Genomic DNA, 14,221 nt, shown 5'->3' on the forward strand with positions numbered 1-14,221 from the left:
AAACTTCATCAGCAGCGAAAAAAAATTTAAAAGTTGTGTCGTAACACTCCCTTGATCTAGTTGGATCTGTATACCTACTAGCTCCTACAACAGTCTTCTTAGACTCCCCTCCCCCTAAATTAGGATAGAGTAAACTATACAAATATAGCGTTGCTAAAAAAAAAAAAAAAAAAATAGTTTGAATGTTGTTGCCTGCCTGGAGGAGTATTGTAGTCAAAAGCTTAATTATGATAGCTGATGCAAGCTGTTGCCCACATGGACAACGGCCCGTTTAGCATATGAGGTCTAGTTTGTCAAGCAAGTTTTTGATTGCTATCAATTTTTTAATAATTTTAACTACAGTAACTTTAAAAATTTTTAAACTAAACGCTTCAAAATATTCAAAAATTTTTCTATAAAAAATTTTTGGGTGAGTTTGGCAAGTGAGTTTTTTGGATGTTTATCTAAAACTTTACTATGATTTACTGTGAAAGTTGTAGGAAAAATTTTTGAAGTGTGTAAAAAATTTTGGATATTTTGAAATATATAGTTTAAAATTTTTGAAATTTTTTTTGAGATTATTGTAGTTAAAATTGTTAAAACAACTTATAACAATCAAATTTGATCAAAAACTTGCTTGCCAAACAGACCCAACATTCCCAGGTTTCTTGCACAATATCAATTAGTGTGTGTGTATATATATATACTTCATCTGTCCGATAAACATAAGGTCTATTTCTTTTGTCACAAAAATTAAGAATAAGTTAATATAGTTACAACAATTATTTTTTGTACATATTTTCTTCAAATACCCCTTATTAGTTAATGTAGATCTAGTTATTAGTACCGTGTTTAATATTTCAAGTAGAATAATTAATTAATGGAGTAGTGCATTTGCTAAAAACTAACTATTCTCTTAAAAGAAAATAGGCCTATAATTTGACATAGATATACAAAAAATTAGTCTATTTTTATGGGACGGGGGAGTATGATATTCCTTTTTTTTCAGTACTCATTGACACAATTCTACTTACTGCTACCTTGATCAAAAACACAAGCATAAATTTTTTTTGTGACTTTAAAACGTTTTTGTGAATTTGCACTAGGGGGGATTGAACAATTTTGCCAGATGGATTAAGTGACTAGTACCGCCTTGTTAATATCAATACTTATTCCTTTTTAATTTTGCAAAAATAGTTTGAATATTCATATATTATCCATCAACATATTTCTCACATCCTTAGTAGCAAAATTTAAGTATGCAATTTCTCAAAAGATGTTATCATTTCTTATGAAGCGAGCCAACATGTGTTGATTTCTAATACTTATCCAATGGTTTAGTCTTTATTTGGATTGTAAATTTTTGTGGAAAAATTTTACATTTTTTTGTTACTCAACCAACCAACATTTGAGATAAAGAAACAAATAGTCGTCTTGACAATAATGCAAGTTTAAATCAATGGTTCGAGAATCACTTGGCGCTTCAGGCGATGCCCTTTGAGATGAAATCAATAATATCAGTCGCATGCATTCCCCGATTCCCAACAGAGTGATCAGACACAGCCCATGACATTAACTGAATCACCGGGCGGGCCTCCACAAGATGAAGCAACTGCTTACTAAGTAGAGGACTGCTTCAATCTTTGAATTCGGATTGGAAACCTCCTGGGACGAATACCATCACTATCTGCAGCCAGATGCTGCTCGAGAGCAGCAATGGACAACCATTAAAAAAAAAAAAAAAAAACGAAAAAATAAGAAAGAAAGTAGCAGTACAAAAATTCAGCACCTTGCGTGTAGTTGCATCCAGATGAAGTTGGGTGAGCTTTGGCCAGCTGCGAATGAGCATCGTCAAATTGATGCTACCGTATTTACCGTGTCTAAGACGTTGAATTCCGGCGAGCCTAGTAGTAATGCGGACATCTGTTAGATTCTTGCACCTGATAAAGTAGCTCAAATCAAGTTGCCAATTCCGAAAAAGAATCAACTTTCTCAGCGAGGGAGCGCGCAGTCTCAAGCAATGGAGACCCTTGCAGTCTCTCAAGTCCAAAACCGCAAGCTGAGGCGCATGAATGAAGCGGCCGTCAGAGGGCCATGACGGTGGCAGGAAGGTAACTTGGTTTAGAGTAAGATGAGTCAGGTTGCAGGAGCCTTGGGTTTTAAGCGGCGTGCGGAAACAGCAGTTAGTCAGTGTGGCACGTGTAAGTTCAGGAAACTCTGAGAAGAAACAGGTGTGTATGGTGAGGTACCGCCCGGCAACGTTTGCGGAGTTATCAAGATTCAGTTCCCTCAAACCGTTGGTGGCTAGTGTTAGCAGCCAGTCGTCGGTGATGATGGAGAAATGGGTTGTCGGCAATTTCGGGATTTCAAGAACAAATTTTTGGATGCAGGGGCGAGGGTGCTGAAACAGTAATGAATCCACCATCGCGATGTATTCATCCTGGAACGTTGATCCGTATTTCAGGCTCAATCGTTCAGAAAATCGCCTGTCCAGTATAAGGTTTGGAGTTTCGGTCCACCTATATCTCCAATTCCTCGACAACATGCTCGTCCTCGCAGCATCTACTACAGGCAGGAGTGCCACGATATTATATATGATCTCTTCGGGGAGCTCGGGAAGGTTTGGCATACGGTCTACTGCTTTAATCCCTTTTCTTGTCCTCTTTCTTTTAATAATACCACTAAATACGGTACTCATGATTGATACTGCAGACGCTTTCAAAAAAATAAATCAACTCAACTCAAAAAAAAAAAAAAATTAAGTGCATAATTAATTCACAAGCCATAGAGAAAAATTAGCTAATATTTATCAACCAACACCGAGACATTTACAGGTGAACATATTTCACAATCAATCCTTTTACTCGTACATTTTTCTACCCAAAAAAAAAACTCCTAAAAGTAGCTATATCCTAATCCGACGACCTACTTACTCTAGAATGCTGCTTGCTTATTCATTCAAATGTTAAGAACTAGACACGCGCCGGTGACAACAACTAGACACTTATTATTTAGATAGATATTAAGAACTCACACTCAATTACCGACGAAAATCGCAAAATAGAGGAAAATCGCAAAATAGAGACGTAGATTACCTCTAATTAAGGCAGAAAAGAAAACTGAGGAAAACTGCAAAATCGACGTCTGATTAAGGGGCAAAAGTCGATTCAGAGAAAAACTGCAGAATCGACCTCGTTTTCAAAATAGAGACGTCGATTTATTAAAGGGAGAGGAAAACTGCAACCTATTAACGCAGAGGAAAACCGCAAAATTCGATTCAGACAAAAACTGCAAAATCCACTAATCAACAAGTCGATTCAGAGAAACCGACGCAAAACTTTCACAAAAACGTGAGCGAGCCACAGCCCTCGATCTTCCCTCCATCTAATAGAGGAGTTTGACGTTTGTTAGGCAAGTGCGTGATGTTTCCTTTTCCTTTTCTATGTGTAACCCTTGATCGTTTCTGATACGTATGCAAAAGAGAGGAGTTTGATGTTTGTTGGGTCAGTGCGTGAAGTTTCCTTTCCTTATCTTGAATTCTTGATGCAGTTTTTTTTCTCGTGTGTGAATATCCGTGCAAAAGTTTAAAAAAAAAAATTATATCAACATAATTAAATTTTAAAATTTGTCTAACAATAATTCAAAATATAACAAACTTTTTGTTATATACAAACTTGTAAATCTAATAGCTCAAATTTCACCACATCTTCAATACTTTAGTTGGTAAAATGGTGTGACGAATTTTAGATCGCTAAGTTTACTTAAATCAAGTCTACTCAAGTATTTGTCATTCCATTCATATATTGAGGAGAATTCAAATTGATCAAGAAAATTAAATCCTACCTATTCTAACTAATCTCCAGAGGAGAACTCAACTAGACCAAAAACATAAAAAATAAAAAAGATTTAATTATAAGTTGCCCCTCTAAACTTGAAACTTTATAATAGTTTGCCTTCTTCATTGATTAATCAAATGTTAATAATGAATTTTTTGTCCAAAATTTTGATAAAATGACATTAATGCCCAAACATAATAGTTCTAGAATAATATTATACTTTTAAATGAGACTTACACGTGTGTAAATTCGATTTTCAAAAATTCAATGGTTTATAATGTGCCATAACATCTCAAGATGGTTTAACATAATTTGAGTCATTGAGTTTTTAAAGACTGAATCTACCCAAGTTTTGGCCTTTCATTAGAATATGAAACATCTCATTTAAAAAAAAAAAAAAACACAAAACCACACATGATTTTTAAAAAAAAATAAATAAAAGATGATATAGTACCAAAACTTGAAAAAATTGTGTTGCGGAGAAAAAAATTTAAAAATTCCTAAAATTTCTACACAAGTTTTCCATTGCTTATCTTTCTTCCTTTAAATTGTAAAAAATAAATAATTTTGATCAGTTTCGTTTTAAATTAACTGCCAGATCTACACTTCTATTGTGAACTACCACTAAAATGAAGTGTTGAAAAAGTCGCTCCTTTTATCCATGTGTTCGTGTTTGTGTTTATGCCCGTGAGCTCTGAAGAAAGAGAGGAAAACATTCTATTAAATCAGCTCCTGAAAGTGAAGGTTTGTACATAACAGGAATTGAGAGCATAGTGGCAATGGGAAACTTAAACAATGCCAAATTCTTTGAAACAGCCTCACCATGGGATCCGATGCTCTATCTAATGTTTAAAAGAAAATCATTCAATTTTATGTCTGTCAAAAATATTCCAATGAAACAGATACCATTTGATTCTCTCACAAGTAAGAATCATGGAGCAGCAATTACTTGCCCTACAGATTCGGCTACAAAGAAGTTCTCACAACAAAAGACAACCATGTCTAAGAAAATCAATTGTTTGAATTCAAAATTAAGTGGGTAAAGAAGCAAAAGCTAAAACCATCGTCCCCAAACATATAGCCCCTGACAGAACTTGTAACAGTCAAATCACGTCTAACAGCTGACTTCTTCAAAAGGTCACTTCCGGTAAGGATGGAACCTCCCACTTGCACCACCATTCCCATATCCCTTACTGCCACCACTACCGCTACCACCTCCGCCACCATAACCTTTAGGGCCGCCATATCCTGCAGCACTACCACTGCCGCCACCGCCACCATAACCTTTACCACCATCATAACCACTTCCATATCCTCTACCACTACCATAGCCAGCAGCACCACCACCATAACCGCCAGGAGCCCCGTAACTGCTAGCTCCATACCCAGCACCACCATACATGGGTCCACCAAACCCAAAACCATAACCGAAACCACCATATCCAGCATAAAAACCTGCACCTCCACCATAGTTTCCTGCATAGTTGCCATAACCACCATAACCACCATATCCACCATATCCGCCATATCCTCTACCCATCTTTCCACCATATCCACCACCAAACCCATCAGCACCACCACTATAACCACCACCATATGACTTGTTGGAATTACTACCACCACGACGCATCCTGCTGTCACTTGAGTGATCAAACCCAGATCTTTTAGGCTCAGCTTTCTTTATTTCAACCTGAAACATTTATTTCTCCGCTTACCTCTCTTTCTTTAGAATACAAAAGGGAAACGAAATCTTAAAAGGTTAGAGATCATTGGCACTCACTTGTTTGCCACCAAGTTCATGCATTTGTCCATCGGTAAATATCTTTTCAACAGCATCCTCTGTCTCAAAGGTGACAAAGCCAAAGCCTCGAGACCGCCCAGTTTTATGATCTAGCATGATCTGATGCTCCACAACTTTACCATAAGCAGAAAAATATTCCCTCAACTCATCTGCAATAGAAGCTCATTTAAAGTCGAACACACTAATCAACTTGCATAAACTGAGATGACATGGATCTGTTAAAGTTACCCTCAGTCAAGGTTAATGGAATACCGCCAATGAATATCTTCTTGGTTCTTGACACCCCGCCTCTACCCTGCATGTCCTCTCTAGGGACTGTCCTTTTCACTTCCACCTGATGTCAGATAAATAATGGTTGTAAAAATGTGTTGCAAAAGAAAAACTGGTGAACCACTCAATAAGAAAGACCTTATACCGTTCTGCCGTCTATAATGTGTTCCTCCTCTAGAACCTTATTAGCAACTTCAGGGTCAGCAAATGTTACAAATCCAAAACCTCGTGGTCTTCCAGAGATTTTATCCATCATTATAACTGAATCTGTTAATTCACCATACTTGCTGAAATACCTGCTAAATGATTCTAGAATGAAAAAAATAAAGAAAGACAAAATCAGATTGCTGAATAAGCAAAACAGGCACCCAATTCAAACGCATATACTCAGACATGTCAAAAGCAGCTTGCATAGCACTCGCCAAATTTACTGCACTATCGCGTCTTACAAGAAAAGTACAGCATTATTAAGTAGAAATAACGAACCACAAGCAACCAACCCAACACTACCAATGTCACATTCTAAAGACAGATCAAGCACAGATTGCAAAGTTCATGCTCGTAATTAAACATAAAACCCCCCTCCAGCCCACAAATGATAAAACAAATATGAAATTAGTAATTCCAATCGAAAAGAAAATGAAGATTCTCAGTAGATCATCTCACTTTTTGGTAAGTACCCAATTCCAACAATTTATTATGGTTATGCAGCCTTCCTAGACGAGTGCAAGCACTCAATGTAATTAAGGTATATCCTTATTTAACCTTAAAAGAAATTATACTATGCCCTGTAAATAGGGCATCCATTTAGCCTCCGTCACTGACCCTGCAATAGAAGGGATGAAATGACACACCAAGCCCCTTTTTCTTCAGGTGTACTCCCCACCCCCTTCTTCTCCACCCCTCATACACAATGAAAATGAAATTCAAATTCTCTACATTCAACTACTCATCTTCCACATTGTCTTTGATTGCAAATTACAAATATCACTTCTAAATTGTGGCAACAGGAAAAAGTCTTTTGCAATATGGTTGACAGTTCTCCTAAGGCTCCCCATACTAACCATGTCTTCACCGAGTGACAAAGCATTTTCCATTAGATCTGTAAAAGATTAGACCTTCAGGATTCACAGAAAAACATGCCCAATCAACACAAATTATCGACAACACAGACAAAAGTTAAAAACCCGCCGCAAGTCCACTAGTCACATGCATAAGCATTATTTTATCAGAAGTCTTCTGTTAGATGAAAATAAAACCAAAGCAATTATTTATAGCGCCAAACCTCACAATTCATAGCAAAAGAGAATAACGGCAGAAGATAAAAACAATATTCAGATAAAAAGGGTCCAATTATACATCATCATTTGACAAGGAAAATCCAGAAATACATATAAACATAAGAGCGTGAAATACCTTCAGAAGTCTCCCAAGCAATACCACCAACGAAGAGTTTTCTACCACAGAAGAAAAACCAACAGTTATTGCTAAATTGTTCACACATCCCTCATTTTCATTTCTTTTTGTTAAGAGGCCAAAAACACAAAGGGGTTCGATTACACATCGAAAAAACTCTTCCCCCAATGCAAAAGACCCCTAGTACAATCAACTATTAAGCAAAAAAATCAATATTTTTGGAAACCCTAGGAGATTGATTCCCAACACAGACTACTACTATACTACAAACTAACCATAACTAAACTATAACTAACTAACCCTGCAGAAGAATCATCGACTGAATGCTTTAAATCGTGGCCTGCAGTAGTACTATCATCTATGTTATCCAGTGGTTCCAACTCTCCACCTCCTCCTCCTATTCCACCGCCTCCTCCGCCGCGTTCGGAATAGTAATCTTCTCCGTGGTTATCTTCCTCATACTCATCCTCCCCGCCACCTTGTCGGTGGTGAGATTGTTGTTCGTCGACTCCGTAAGCGGAGAAATTCTGTTCAGCGGCTACGTAATCATAATCCATTTGTTCTTAAGGATTCTCCTTTCTGTCTCTACCTATAAAAATACCTGCAAATCGAATACTACAAAATTATTTCCACTATGATACTGCTATGTGTTTACCTGTGGAAACCCTAACCAAAACCTGATGGAAATTCCCCGGTTTGCCCCTATTCAGCTAGGGTTTTCTCCGGTGGTGGCGATTTTTGCGATAGGCAAAACCCTAGTCCCGCTGGTGAAGATAAACACTTTTTTGCCAACTTGCAAAATTCGTATTGGAAAATATTTTACAAAGATTTAGACACGAGATAACATATGCTAATAAATAAATATATACTAGTAATAATTTTGCTCCTACTAAACTCGTGAGTAAATATTCAGTTTCTTATTTTTGGGAGTGGTGAGATATTTGAGCCCGAAGGACGATAGGGAAAGTGAGAAAACGGTGGGTGCCCCCACTTTTTTTTTTGTAGCTCTCGATGCTGGAAACGACGACGTAGCTTCGTGCTAATGGGTCATTTGGGGATGGGATGACTTGATCGCACCAACAACTGGCACGCTTTTGATCGTTGTGCCCCGGCTAATCCATCGTTTATTCGTCAACGCAATTGAAGTCGTGGTACGGTCGTCCACGATATTTTCCGCACGTTAAACAATGAATTAAAAGAAAAACAAATACTACAAAGGATATATAACTTCAAGGTTTGAAATTTGAATACCATTAAAAAAAATTTGTGGCTACAAGCTTTTGATTTATTTGTCGAGGTTGAGATTTTAGAAATTAGAAATTCTTAGTTCGAATCTCACTAGATGTGAGTTTTATTTTAACTAAACATTAGTCTTGTTTCCACCATATTTGGAGTATTAGTTTTATATATTGTTATTTAGGAATCATTCGTCTCCAAATCCTACCACCATTTTTTTTTTGTAATCATGTCAAAAAAAATTAAAAGAAAACAAAAGGAGAGAGAGAGAAAACATTTATCACTGCATATCATGAATTGTGCAATGTGATCGTAATGCTCTTTTTTATTTTCAATTGGGAGCATCCGAACCTACACCCGACTAGTCCCCCAATCCCAAAGAGAGCGGGCTCCACCGATCCTCAGGAAATTACGCCGGATTGCTGAGCTCGAGACCGAACCCAGGCCATTTCACCCTAACGAGGGCTACACGACCAATGTCATTGGAGGTACGGTTTGTGATGGAGATCCGGCATAAAAGGTTTCACAGAAGATCTCTCAATGTTAGGAGGACGGGCAGAGAAGCGACTGTTTCGAGAGGCTGATGACCAAAAATTGGCCTCCATAAGAATATAAGATTCAAGTTGCATCTTGTACACCGTTCGTTCTCACACTATATGTGAAACTCGCAAAATTTTATTTTATAATTACACGTTATTGAAAGTAAGTTATACCGCGTGCATATAAAATTATATTGTGTGTATTTCACGCAAAATTGATCCTAACGATTTTTCTGATAACTGTTCGGGCAGTGTCCTCAATTTTATGTTAACAAAAATACTACTTGCTGGCCCAACAAATCGATATAAATACCTTTAGGTACGGTTTTATCTGGCAAGCGAACTAAGAAGGACCCTTACTCTCAGCTCCAGACCTCTAGTAAACATGAGAGTATCACACGGCAAAACACAATTATAGTATATCAAAAGCAGCAACAATTCGACTGCAGAACACGATAGCTTGGAGCAAGTACGCTACAAGGGGAACATGGATCAAACACGTAGCATATGTCAACTAGCCTCTTCACCAGCAATCCTGTTTAATACTGCACGGGTGATGCTTATGAGATGATGATGTTGAACGACTCAAGCATCATCCTGTCACTATGTACCATTCAAGATTACAGGAGTTCAAGCTTTCTCAATCAAAGAACATCACCCGTAGCACAGACAAACACAGTGAAGACAAGACGAATCTTCTTTCACTTTTGTACTTGAAAGTTAGATTTTAATTGTAAAGCTGTAAAAGAAGACAGATATGGTTATCATAGGATAAAATTGACTGCTCAATGAATCGGCAAAGTAGTGATGTTTTTTCTTCGCAATAAGCAAGCTATAGCTTTAGCATCTTGCATCTAATAAAAGAAGACCTTGATTGAGTCGATCCATGGAGAGATTACGGTGAGTGTGAAACGAGGCAAATACAAGTGTGAATCAGAAAGCACATTAGTTAATTGTAGAGGAAACACTAAACATCCCATGCAATCTATGAATGAACCAGTTAGCACAAAAGAATTTACAGGCAGAGACCACCCAAGCATCCTTTACACTTTCGAAGGGCCATCAATCTTCTACTTCTTCTTCATCTTCGTCTTCCTCAAATTCCTCCTCTTCTTCTTCTTCGTCAATTTCTTCCCCTGCCTCCTCCAACTGATCATTATCCACAATAAAACCACCCAGCGTCTCATCATCTTCTTCCTCATCAATATCTTCCTCCTCTGCACGTTTTCTGTACTTCAGTTTAGAAGTTGTACCTTTTCCAGTATCCTTGGCCCGTTTGTCACGATCCTTGGATCTTGTCGAGTATTTAGCTTTCTGGACCTTTGTTGCCTTTGTAAGCAGCTCCTTCTCCTCTTCACTCTCCCCACCCCAGTCTTCATCTTCATTTTGTCCATCTTTCTTCCTCTTCCTTCTCCCACTTTTCCTCCTCTTATTTATGTCAAATCCATCATCCTCACTCTCCTCTCCAGGCTCCTCAAGAAACCAATCCCAGTTCTTAAAATCCCTAATCATTTTCCTGGGATAGCCATCAAACTCTTCTCCAATGACCAGAACACCAAACTCTGCAATTCCAAAAAGATGTAGAAAAAAAATCAGGTAATAAGCAATATGAACTGATAGCTGATAAGAATTTTGTTAACCCCATATAATTCAAACATGCTTAAATCTCACCTCTCAATTCTCCAATTCTTCCTCAAACACCCGCCCCCTCCCCCGAGAAAAGGAAAGACGAAAAAAACAAAAAACAGAGTTCTTAATCAACCAAATAGTTTAAATGATGCTTAGTTTATCAAGGGCTAAATAAAGTGAATGAACTCGAAGAATAAAGACAATATCTGAAATCATATGACATCAGCCAGAAAATTGAAATAGAAAGAATTACAGAAAAAAGACAATACCTTTAACAGGATCAATATGTGAAATATCAATAGACTCGGGCTCTAATGCATCGAAATCTCGCACTTCACACCTACCCTCAAAATCCAACTCTCTCTTAAAATTGTCAACTACAGAGTCAGCTTTTCTGACAGTGAACCAAACGGGAGTCTTGGCAGAAACGCAAAACATGTCTCCAATTTCCATTTCACCGCGCTCACAAGTCCTAAAGGTGCTGACTTTACCACGTTCGCCGCTGTGCACCCAAACGGGATTCTTTCCGATGACCTGGAAACGAACCCTGTTGGGTTCATTGGAAGGAGCAAGTTCAAATGCCACGTGACGCCGGGAAACGGTTCTGTCGTTGGATTTGAGACCCAAACCCCTTCCGCATTCTACCGTCGAGCCCGGTTCCAGCAAGGTTTTTGAACCGTCGCTGCCCTCGATATCCATATGTTTGGTTGCAAGTTCAACCCGGATAATTTGATTTCGGCGCCGAAACTGGTCGATCCTCAAATCCTCCAGTTACCGCCGGCTCGATTCGATTCGCTGCAACTGCGAGACTGAAATACTGTTAAAAAGTCTTGCTGTTCTCTTTGTTTTGTTGAATACATGGGATTTTAAACTGCCATTTTATGGCGGAGAATAGTCTTAGCTAGTTTGTGAGTTGAGGATAGAAAAGAAAGGAAGAGAAATGTTAAGTCACGAGAGAAAAGAAAAGATAAGAAAAGAAGGGAAGAGGTTTTAATGTTGTTTGGGAGTTTATGAAAGAAAAGAAGTGATTTTGGATATATAAGTAAATAAATATTTCATTCAACAGCTTTTTAGGGGTAGAATAGGCAATTTAAAAAACTTTTTGCTGCCTTTCCGTGCTTTCCTTTGCTTTCTGCCCGATTTGGGCCGGAAATTTTTTTTAAACTGTAACTATTTTTTCATCCTTCCAATTCCGTCGATTTCTTTTCCTTTCCTTCCACTTAAAACTCTCAAATGTGAGAGATGCAGTCTTTCTCTTCTATTCCTTTCTTTTCTGTTCAAATCTCATCTCCCAAACTAGCTGTTAGAATCATTTCAGTTGATGCGCTTAAATTGACTACAGGTAAATTATGATGATTTACCACCGTCAATTTTACATAGATTAGATATCCCTCTCCATCCAAAACTTTTAGTAGTATTGAGACTAGATATGCAACTAGTCACTTCTCTTCTTATCTTTTCTTTTTTTTTTTTTTGGTCTAAAAGGCAGAATTTTATAAGGTAAATGTTAATCCCATTTCACTTTTTTTTAATCACATTCCTAGTATCATTTTTATTATATAATTTTCATTTATTCAAGTATATAATAGAATAATGATTGAAGTACGATAAATAAAAAAAAAAACAGAATTTGATTAACATTTTCCTTTTACAAAACACCAAAATCACTTACAAGAGTTTGACCAACTGCTAATCAGACTTGCCTTGGCATCATTCATCAGCCAGGTGGGGAAAGATTCCACCCAACAGGTTTCCAACATAAATTTAAGGCAATTTTTGTCAGAGTTATGACTAATAGTTAGTAGATGTATGACTCGTCGAGTTGTCGCTATTTTCACTTTTGTTAAATAGTATAAAACTTGTCAAGTGTTCCAAAATCCGTCTCTGCTGCTTTTAGGCTTGGTTTGGGAGTTTATGATAGAAAAGAGAAGAAGGGAAAACTTTAAGTTGTGAGAAAAGAAAAGAGAAGATAAGGGATTGTTATATTATTGTTTGGAAATTTTGAAAATTAGTGGAATGATTTTGGATATGAAAGTTATTAAATATTTGTTTAAGACCTTTTTAAGGATAAAATAGGTATTTTAAAAAACTTTCACAAGGTTCCTCAAACCTTTTCTCTATTTCTGTCCAATTTGAGAGGAAAATTTTTGTCTACTATTCATCCTCCTGAATCCTCTTATTTTCTTTTTTACTAAAAATTCACAAACAAAGGAAAAAATTAAAGTTGGATAGCCAATTTTTCTATAAAAAAAATTTCGCTTGCATCATAAATACATTTTTCAATTCACTTTTTTATATTTTCAACTACCTTCTTATCTCACCTACATCGCATCACAAAAAAATGTTACAGTAATTATTTAGAATAATACTCTATCCAAACTCTTCTCTCTCTCTCTCTTTTCTATTCAAATTCTCAACTTCTAAACGAAGCATTAGGTTCTTGATTGAACTCTCAAACCCTACTCTTTACTCAGTGTGGGGTTTATTTCTTTCAACTTAGAAGAAGAACGTCAAGTCATGCTCAAGCTTGATTTGAATTTCCAAGAGTTTATGACAGAAGTCGATTGCAGCTTGATACTACAGCGGGCATGTGAATGCCAAAACAATTTTCTTTCGAAATGACAAATTTATTATTTGAGTGTGTTTAGTTGAGAGTTTAGGATAAGATGGCGATATTAGTAAATTAACCAAACTATAACCATCTTTAGGCATGTTAATTGGTCCAGTCTTTTACCCATACCTAATATTTTTTCATGGTGTTTGAGTTTAATTTTTCAAATTCAAATCTAGACCATGAAAGAAAGTCATAGGTTTGAATAAGATTTGGTTTATATGATTCATATTCAAATTTAAATCCAAATCATACTCACGTGTATGTGTGTGCGTGTGTGTGTGTATGTTAGTAAATTTACAAAATAATATAATATTCTATGGCCATTTGATTAAATACACTATGACTCCATAACTATTAGATTAAATGATATGTTCGTGATTTAACAAAACACCGCCTAACCTCGCCTATCTATAGTATTGAGGACGAATATTCGAAAATAAATTGAAGTAGTTGATAATAGTTCTTTTTTTAGTTTATAATATTACATGTAATTTTTTGAATGCTAATTTTACTCGAAAGTAAAAATGAATGGTATCACAATATGCTCATACTAGCATCATAGATACCTATTTGATACCCAAACCCACGGTGACTTGAGTTTACATCTTCAGACGCATAAGGATCTAGGTTTGGATCTAATTAATTTTAATGGGTTTGGATTTGGATAAAAAAGATCTAACATAGACCCTACCAATTAACATGCAATATTATTTTCATTTGCTAATTAGTTATTTAATTATAATTCATTAAAGTCATCGTCTAAAGTTGAGATCTTAGAACTTAGAGGTTACGAGTTATAATTTTTTTTACCCCAACATTCCCGTGCTAAAAAAAAATAAAAATTGAAATTATTTTTTAAAACAATATGTAAATATAGAAATTAAACTTTATGTAGCCGGAC

The 14,221-nt window shown here is 36.5% G+C and overlaps 3 protein-coding genes across 6 annotated transcripts; all 3 read right to left on the reverse strand.

Moving 5' to 3' along the window:
* Nucleotides 1-1,237: 1,237 nt before the first annotated feature.
* Nucleotides 1,238-3,542, reverse strand: LOC113741834 (F-box/FBD/LRR-repeat protein At1g13570). 3 transcript variants are annotated; one of them, XM_027269475.2, is made up of 3 exons: nucleotides 3,075-3,540; nucleotides 1,769-2,685; nucleotides 1,238-1,679 (listed from the first exon to the last, which is right to left on the reverse strand). In XM_027269475.2, exons 2-3 carry the CDS (start codon nucleotides 2,675-2,677, stop codon nucleotides 1,599-1,601), a joined length of 990 nt encoding a protein of 329 aa, XP_027125276.1. In that variant the 5' UTR covers nucleotides 2,678-2,685; nucleotides 3,075-3,540; the 3' UTR covers nucleotides 1,238-1,598. The 3 variants fall into 3 exon arrangements, with proteins under 3 accessions (XP_027125276.1, XP_027125277.1, XP_027125275.1); XM_027269476.2 differs by having other exon boundaries at nucleotides 1,238-1,666; nucleotides 1,769-3,542; XM_027269474.2 differs by having other exon boundaries at nucleotides 1,769-3,540.
* A 1,161-nt stretch (nucleotides 3,543-4,703) lies between these two features.
* Nucleotides 4,704-8,286, reverse strand: LOC113741754 (uncharacterized). 2 transcript variants are annotated; one of them, XM_072045238.1, is made up of 8 exons: nucleotides 8,075-8,286; nucleotides 7,980-8,044; nucleotides 7,603-7,903; nucleotides 7,303-7,343; nucleotides 6,032-6,195; nucleotides 5,845-5,950; nucleotides 5,596-5,765; nucleotides 4,704-5,505 (listed from the first exon to the last, which is right to left on the reverse strand). In XM_072045238.1, exons 3-8 carry the CDS (start codon nucleotides 7,857-7,859, stop codon nucleotides 4,954-4,956), a joined length of 1,290 nt encoding a protein of 429 aa, XP_071901339.1. In that variant the 5' UTR covers nucleotides 7,860-7,903; nucleotides 7,980-8,044; nucleotides 8,075-8,286; the 3' UTR covers nucleotides 4,704-4,953. The 2 variants fall into 2 exon arrangements, with proteins under 2 accessions (XP_071901339.1, XP_027125169.2); XM_027269368.2 differs by having other exon boundaries at nucleotides 7,980-8,286.
* Nucleotides 8,287-9,932: 1,646 nt separating this feature from the next.
* On the reverse strand, nucleotides 9,933-11,700 carry LOC113741727 (uncharacterized). The gene is made up of 2 exons (XM_027269328.2): nucleotides 10,976-11,700; nucleotides 9,933-10,639 (listed from the first exon to the last, which is right to left on the reverse strand). Exons 1-2 carry the CDS (start codon nucleotides 11,403-11,405, stop codon nucleotides 10,140-10,142), a joined length of 930 nt encoding a protein of 309 aa, XP_027125129.2. The 5' UTR covers nucleotides 11,406-11,700; the 3' UTR covers nucleotides 9,933-10,139.
* Nucleotides 11,701-14,221: the final 2,521 nt, after the last annotated feature.

The sequence above is a fragment of the Coffea arabica genome, chromosome 4c (genome assembly GCF_036785885.1).
Source record: "Coffea arabica cultivar ET-39 chromosome 4c, Coffea Arabica ET-39 HiFi, whole genome shotgun sequence".
NCBI classification, from domain to species: domain Eukaryota; kingdom Viridiplantae; phylum Streptophyta; class Magnoliopsida; order Gentianales; family Rubiaceae; genus Coffea; species Coffea arabica.